This window comes from Nematolebias whitei, chromosome 2 (genome assembly GCF_014905685.2).
Source record: "Nematolebias whitei isolate Nwh7 chromosome 2, NemWhi1, whole genome shotgun sequence".
Taxonomy (NCBI): Eukaryota; Metazoa; Chordata; class Actinopteri; order Cyprinodontiformes; family Rivulidae; genus Nematolebias; species Nematolebias whitei.
Genome location: NC_056499.1, coordinates 26174138 through 26182351, shown reverse-complemented (window position 1 = coordinate 26182351; position 8214 = coordinate 26174138). Strand labels below are relative to the sequence as shown.

General features: G+C 39.7%; 2 protein-coding genes across 2 annotated transcripts in view; one reads left to right on the top strand and one right to left on the bottom strand.

Moving 5' to 3' along the window:
• adcy7 (adenylate cyclase 7) overlaps nt 1-1048 on the top strand; it is a 44015-nt gene extending 42967 nt beyond the window's left edge. The window contains exon 26 of the mRNA XM_037693971.1: nt 902-1048. Within this exon, the coding sequence (XP_037549899.1) occupies nt 902-1048 (147 nt within the window). The remainder of the gene's footprint in view (nt 1-901) is intronic.
• A 1105-nt stretch (nt 1049-2153) lies between these two features.
• brd7 (bromodomain containing 7) overlaps nt 2154-8214 on the bottom strand; it is a 13814-nt gene continuing 7753 nt past the window's right edge. Inside the window, exons 12-17 of the mRNA XM_037697580.1 lie at nt 6874-6985; nt 6737-6781; nt 4926-5007; nt 4293-4436; nt 2331-2474; nt 2154-2235 (exon numbers count right to left, since the gene is read on the bottom strand). Of these exons, the coding sequence (XP_037553508.1) occupies nt 2165-2235; nt 2331-2474; nt 4293-4436; nt 4926-5007; nt 6737-6781; nt 6874-6985 (598 nt within the window). The 3' untranslated portion in view covers nt 2154-2164. The remainder of the gene's footprint in view (nt 2236-2330; nt 2475-4292; nt 4437-4925; nt 5008-6736; nt 6782-6873; nt 6986-8214) is intronic.

Genomic DNA, 8214 nt, shown 5'->3' with positions numbered 1-8214 from the left:
GTTGTTGCTAATTTCAGCATTTTTCAGATAATTTCCACTTTTTTGTGCTTCTGCTTCTTTCAGCCAAACATGTTCTTTCTGCTTTCTTCTGCTAATTTAAGCTTGTTCTAACTGTTCAGCTAGTTGTTTTAGCATTATTTTAGCTAATTTCAGCCATCTTCAAATAAATTCAAGTTTTTCATGTTAATTTCTGCTACTTTCAGTCTAATTAACTTCTTTATGCTAATTTCAGCTTGTTATGCTCCTTTCAGGTTTTTTCTGAGTGTCATATTTTTCAGCTACTATTTAACTCCTTTTCAGTTAATTTTAGCTTCTTCAGCTAATTCCATGTTTTTTTCTGCTCATTTCAGTTATTTCTGCTTTCTGCTGGTAGTTTAAGCTTCTTATTGCCTTTTCAACTTTTTTTTTTTTTGGCTAATTTCCTAATTTTTGCATTCGTTTTTTATTTAAACCTAATATGTGTTCTTTCTGCTTTTTTTCTAATTTAGGCTTGTTCTTCCATTTCAGCTACATTTCAAAATGTTTTTAGCTAATTTTACCTGTTTTTCAGCAGGTTCTTCTGCAATAAGCATTCACACTGCATTTTTGTAGGAAATGCTAAATCTCAAAGTCCAAAGCATGTCCACCTTCATCTATTCCTTTTAGCAGATGTTTTCTGCTGTGTCTATTAAAAGGGATTAAAAGCCATTCAGGTTTTATTTGAAACAAACTAGTTTTATTTTAATACAAGCTCCGAGTGTAATAAAACTATTGATGCTTTTACATCAGTTTGTTCGCTTTAGAGACAGTCTAATAATAGTTCAAGGAACTTACTGTTTGGGTTTTAAGACTGAACTTTTAGAAACAAATCAAAAATATATTTGTTGATCATAGCTGCTGTTTCTCGCCTCTTGCCCTTTAGGTAACGGAGGAAACGTCTGCAGTGCTGAACAGGCTGGGTTACTCCTGTGAGTGTCGAGGACTCATCAACGTCAAGGGGAAAGGCGAGCTAAAGACCTTCTTTGTGTGCACTGACACGAGCAAGCAGCAAGCCATGAGCCTGAGCTGAGGCCTGGACAGAACTGAAGTCAAGAGTTTACAGACTCCTGCACATCACAGGCCTGACGCGGACTCTTAACTGTGGTGTTGCTGAGGGGGGGGGGGGGGGGGGTGTCGAACTGCTTTTTTGACGTGTGCTGGATATTGATTTGAATGAGACCAGAAGAAAACTGTTTGTACAATCATTGTTTTTTATTTTTTAATTTACGAACACGTTGTCTTGGTATTTGTTACTTTTGTACTTTTTGTCTCTAACTTAATGTGATAGAAAAAATAATGTATTGTAATAATGCCATGTTATATTCATGAACTCTGCACTTGATTTTTGATCATTAGTAACCTAAAATGATCCTAAACTTGATTGAACTGAATTTGGTTTAATTGGACTGTATTCAATTGGACTCGTCTCCTGAGAGGACTTTTGTTGTGAATTTGCACTCTGAAGAAATACAGGTTTCGTTCTGGAAGCCTCTCTAAAACCTTTTTTTTCCCTCGTGACAACAGGATGTATTCCTGCAACAAATACTTTCTGGTAAAATTAAAATCCCTAAAACTTTACAACTGTACGTTCAGGTGTAAAGACTTTCCATGGTCACATTATTTTGGCTCCAGCTGTGCATTTTTGCCTTGATAACCATTTAAATATGAAATATGACAAAACAGTTTCATTTAGAGATTAATAAATTTAAAGCTTTTTTTTTTTTCCCTGGTGTTTTTTTGCTACTCGTTTCCATCCACGCTGCGGTGGTGGAAGGCGTTCGCATGTCCTCAGTGTGTGATCTAACAACCTGCCTGCTGTGAATGTCTTTTTCCGACCTGAGCTCAGATTGTCACCTGAACGCTCTGTGCCTCATGTGGCCTTACCCGTCTGACACCGTCTTGTCTGTAATTACGGTTGCATAATATTATACTGTCATTTCTGTGAACAAATGTGACATTGACTTTTTGTACAGATACGGAGTGTAATAAATGTTTTCCTAAGTCTGCAGTTTGTCATCCACAGTCACGCAAGAACCAAGGTTTATCTAAAAAAAAGTTTTATTGATTGAAATGTACTGCAGTGTAACACAAAAGCACTTTTTACACAAAACTTAAGTTATTACGTTGAATGTGGGCGGTTGGAAGTTCATTTCACGATGACGTACGGAACAACGTCCGGGCCGCTTGGTAAAATCTCCATTGGTTCACTCGTCTCCACTGAAAGAAAAATGCAGGGTTTTGTCTGACGTGCTGATTTTCAGGTAAGATTTGAGGTTTTCCGCCATGAAGCGTCACTGCAGTTTATGTGGTACCTGTAGTGAAGTCTACGAGGGACTCGGGTGACTCCTCTGGAGGGACGGCGACACCCATGGCCTTCCTGATGCTGTGGACGCTGCTGACGTCACACGGGGCCACTTGACCAGTCAGCTCAGTCAGGTTTCCTGTCACCTTCTCAGCTGTACAAAACAAGCAACAGCAGGAGATCAAGACAAAGTTTCTTACATTAAAAAAGAGCAGGTGATATTAGAGGGAACTAAAGAAATTGCATTTCCTGCAAAAATGCAGTGTGAATGCTTACTGCAAAACAACTTGCTGAAAAACAGCTGAAATTAGCTAAAAACACGCTGACATGCAGCTGAAATGGAACACGCCTAAGTCAGCAGAAGAAGGCAAAAAGCACATATTTGCTGAATGTGGTTTAAAAATGCAGAAATTAGCACAAAATTTAGGAAATTTGCTAAAAAAAAAAAAAACAACAGGTAAAAAGTAGCTGAAAAGGCAGAAAGAAGCTGAAACTACCAGAAGGAGGTGAAATGAGCTAAAAAATGTGGAATTAGCTGGGAAAACTAAATTTAGCATAAAATGGCTAAACAGTAGCTGACAGCAGAAAAAGCTGAAAGGAGCAGAAAGAAGTTAATTAGGCTGAAAGTAGTAAAAATTACCCTAAAAAAAATTGAATTAATCTGAAAACAGCTAAAATTAGCTAAAAATGCTAAAAATAAGTAGCTAAAAAGGTCAACAAGCTTAAATTAGCAGGAGAGCAGAATGAACATGTTTGCTGAAAGAAGCAAAAATGAGTACCAAAAAATGAAAATAGTCTGAAAAAAAAAAGCTGAAATTTGCAACAACAACAAAAAAAGAAAGCTTAAATTACAAGAAGGTAGTGGAGAGAGCTCATTTTTGCTGAATTGGGCTGAAAAAATTGAAATACTGCAAAAAAAATTGGAATTGGCTGAAAAATCTCCCATTAGCATAAAAACAGCAAAATTGTAGCTGAAATAGCAGTAAAAGCTGAAACTTGCAGAAATAAGCTGAAAGGAGCATAAAAAGCTGAAACTAACAGAAAGAAGTTGGAAGAAGCATAAAAATGTGGTTAGAAATAATCGGAAAGGAGCACAAAACAGCTGAACGTAGCTGAAAAAAAGTTTAAATTTACACAAAGAAGCTGAAGCAGAACAAAATGTGAAAGGAGCAGTGAAAGGTTGTAAACAGATCTAAAGATTTGAAGGATGGAAAATGAGCTCAATTAATTTTCTGAGAGAAAAAAAATGGCAGAAAAGGCTAAACATTTCAAAAAGCTAAAGTTGCACCAATACTAAAAGTCTGATTGTCCTGAAAGAGCTGAACGTTTTGATTTATGAGTCGTTGAAACAACACAAAAATTGTGGAACAAGAAAAATGCTGAAAAACATATGGCAGAAAAATGGATGACAAGAGTGTGAAAGTTTATGAAGCAGTCACTACTAGGCATGAGTTAAAGTCCCTTTTACTTATTTTCACAAGTAATTAAATAAACCGTAGCTAAGGGAGTTTTTCCTTTCCACTGTTGCCTTTGTGCTCGCTCAGGACGGGAGACTGGGACAAAGTGAAGACTCAATGCAATCTGCTGGCTTCCTTTGATTAATAACTTTTACTAATTGTCTTTTATAATGTATGAATGTTTCTGTTCGGTGCCCTGAGGTGACTTCTGTTGGGACTTGGTGCTACATAAATGAACTGAAGTAACCATTTGTTACAGAAATGGAGACTACACAGACAAGTTTTCTCTCCTTACATTACAAAAACATGTGGTTCTTATTACATAAAATTTATTAAAACCGTCTCGAGTCCGTGGGAAAAGGAGATTCGAATGTGATCCTCGTCTAACTGCAGATTCCTGTCTAAAGCCGGATGACAAACCACACCTGTGTGAGATGAATACTTCAGAGGTCTACAGCTGGTGGCAAGGTCTGAGTGGAGGAACAAAGGGGGTCCTTGCGCTGAGAGGCTCTTACCCAGCTCGAGCTCCTTGGCAGTCGGAGCCAGCAGGCAGATCATGTTAGGAGGCTGCTTTGCACTCAGACGCTCCCTCTGAGCTTCCTGCAAGTCGCGCAGGAGCTTTGTAGTCTCGTCCAATTTCTGCTGGAAGTGTAGAACCTCTGAAACGGATCAGGGTGAGAGGACACACACACACAGTTATCGCTTCCTCCGAGCTGCTCCTGTTGCATTAGAGTAACCCCCTCTGACACAATGCTTCCATTCTTTGTGAACCTGGACACAACCATCAGAGAGTCACTAATAACAGAGAGGTGATGGGCTGAGAGCTAAGTCATCAAATGACATGAAGAGAAATAATATAACGGCTTGTTAATTATACATTTAAAACATTAAAAAGATGAATTTTTATGTCAAAATCTGAAAAGCAAACGCTACACGCCCTGCAGTTAAAGCTCAGTTACTGGGAAAATATTTAATTGTATTCAAAACTGGATGCAGAGTTAGCAAAATGAACATTTGAACTTTTTTAAAAAATAAATACATTTTTAGTCTGTTATGCATGAATGCTTTGTTTCAGATTCAAAATGATCTTCGAACACTTCAGAACTGGACTAAAATCACAGCTTTGGATGTAAAACAAAGGTCAGTACCCTCAGAGAGCTCCTCCTCCGTGTCCAGGCCTGCAGCAGAGCGCAGGAAGTCCAGCTTGCTGGAAGAGTCGGGCTGCGCTCCCTACGAGAGGCGGAGGGGAAAGAAGATGCTTGATCAGATTAAAAAAAAAAAAAAAAACACATTCCAGCCTGGACAGCTGATGTGCCAAGGGAACATCAAGGCCTGCCGAAGCCCCTGTTTGTCATGCTGCCTCTCTGCTCCAGTAAAAACCTAAACCTAATCAAAAGCTGCATCAGCTGAGCAGACGAGCGTCAACTGGAGCGCGGCCAAGACCAGCAAACAGCCAGCACAGAGGGTCGCTGTGTGTTCGGCTCAGGCCGGTTCTTTGGTTTCCTCCGCTGCTGTTAGCAGCGATTCAGCTCTGCAGCCAGCGAGCGATGAAGGGAAACACGGTTCCCTCCAAACCCTCCGACTGCGGACCACGAGAGAGAGCAGCTTTTATGTCTCTTGAAAGGAAATGTTCTTTCCGTGTGAGGTTGGAGCACAGCTAACGGCAGGCCCCTGCTATGTTGACACAGCTGCTTGATGCAGAAACCATCAGCAGAGGCCATCTAGAACACAAATTAAATGAAGAATTCTCCCGTGGGGGGTGTACAGCAAGTACACGTGACGGGGTTTCCACCAAGCAGCAGCACAGGACAGATCAGGATGAGTGGCTCCAGTTTAGGGTTACACAGCACATGCTGATTCTTAGGGATGCACGATATTATCAGCACGGTATCTGTATCAGCTGATATTAGCAATAAAGTTAAATATCGGCCATTCCATCAAAATAACTCAATGACATAAAAAAGCACTGTTTATATGTATTGTATTGTCCAGCGTTTAAGTCACGCATCAGTCAAAAAAAACATCATTAAGAGGAAAAAAAAACGTATAAGTCGCATTTATTATGTGTCACCGCTGATGCGTGGCGTTTATTTAATGGTCAAAACAGGTTAGTTTCACCTGGGTGGCACGGTGCCATCTATCCATCCATCGCAGCTGGAGCTCGCCAGCATTCCTCCATCTGCACCAGCTGAGTGAAGCGAGCGCGCATGAGAGGACTCGCTGTTGCAGTTCTTCAAAATTTAAAGCGTCACTCAAAAATTGCATTATGAATATGGAAAAAAAAAAAAAAAACATATATAAGTCGCTTCGGTGTACAAGTTGCAGGACTGACAAATCTATGCAAACAACTACGACTTATACGCCGGAAAATACAGTATGTATATGTATACATATATATGTGTGTATATATATAAATATATATATATATATATATATATATATACACAAGGCACTGCTTTTGTATGACAGCCCAGTGACGAGGACGCCTGCAGTGCCAGCACAACGTTATGACATCATGTGCGCCATTGAGTTTAAATTTGTGAAAATTTACAAATTTGCACTGTTCGAGTGTCGTCACTGTGTTAGAGAGTAAATGTCATGAATAAACACTAAACATAATCCAAGTTGAAGTGTTGCATCATTTTCAGTCCCCTTTTGGACATCTGCATTTGGTAGCAGGTCAAACTGACAAAGACCGTGCAGAATAATGTAGTATTTTAACTCCACAGCAGAGAAAGCTATGGAGGCTCTGTAAGTAGGTCTAGAGGGGAAAATATCGGTATCGGTTATCGACCAAATAAGCTTTAACATATCGGCGAAAAATTCAACATCGTTAATCCCTCCTGATTCTGGTCGTTGTCACTCGTTTTACAGCAGTGTTTGAAACTCAGTACAGTTTACTGCAGAGGACGGAGGAGGACGTCATCTGGAATTCAGCTCCAGACGAACAAACGCTCACCTCTGTGTCACCTTTGTCCTCCTGTGTATTTGTGGTCTGTGGCTGCTGCACAGATAACAACAAGAAAAGAAAAGAACCTCGTCAGTCAGTGAGTTAACCTTTTAACGCTGCACCGTCAGAATCAGAAGGATCATTACCTCCTCGGTCTCCTTCAGGGCTTTAGAATGCTCTCCGTTGGTCAAGGCGTCCAGAAGGTTGTCTGCCAGTTTGTACATATACTCGTCTGGTTTGGCCAAGAATTCAGACAAGCTGCCACACACACACACAAACACACACACACACAGTCACTGCACAGTGTTGTTGTTTTGTTAACACTCGAGAATCGTTAAATAAAGTGTTGGAATCACTTCGGGGACTAAAACGAATTAGAAGTTGTTGATTTCAACAGTAGTTACAACACTCTTGATGCATTAAATATCTACACAGAACATAAATCCTGCTGCTGTCTCATTGTACAGTGTTTCCTAACAGCTGCTCCAACATTTAGCCAGTTTGTTGCCGTTGGTCCAAACACAAGTTATTATCCAACACGGCGTACAGACACTCTAGGTTTCAGATCACGCCGCCTTACCCAGATTCAGGAAGATTCAAATCACCAATTCTTATGATGAGGATATACTTTAAAGCAAGATTTAATTAATGTAGCATTTCAACACCAACTATGTGAGACACTAAACCATATTTTGCTCTAATACATAATTATTATTTTAGTCTACAGCAGTCCCTCGTTACTTGGCGGTTAGACTTTCATGCACTCGCTCTTTCACTGTTTTTTAAAGAGCCGGTAAGAGTGGACATGACACACAAGTGGCTGACAGATGGACGAGCCACACGAGCAGCATGGATTGTTTATTTCAAATAAATTGTTTTAAATAATTTAGCACCTGTGTGCAGTCCACAGGTGCAGGGACAAGCTCCCTCTGCAGCCTGTCATGATCTCCTCTCGGCCACGCCCACATTTCTCCTCTGTGCTGCAGAGGCTTCATGAAGTTAACCCTTTGCTGTCCAGATGCACCGATCCACTTTTGTCTTTCAACTTAAAATTCAAAGTATATCACATCGTAAAAATCACAAAATATGAAAGTGTTAAAGGTTATTTTTAATAATTTTAAAACGTCAGTGTTCAGTTGTTACAGTGTAACTGCTCCAGGCTTCATCTGCTGCGTGAAGTTAACCCTTTGCTGTCGGCTGCATTTCTCTTCTCTACAATTTAAATTTAAAATCTTACAAAATTTAAATAGTTTATTTACACAGAAAGAGGGAGATTAGGAAGTGATGAGCACGAGTGTGATTGCAGCAGAGAAGTGGGCTGGCAGAGAGTGGAGATCATGACAGTCTGTGCTCTTTCAGAGTTTTTAGAGTTTAGAAACATTGTTTAGAATATTGAAAGAGTGTGGGCAGAGTTTATAAAGCCTTTACACACACACACACACATACATATATATATATATATATATATATATATATATATATATATA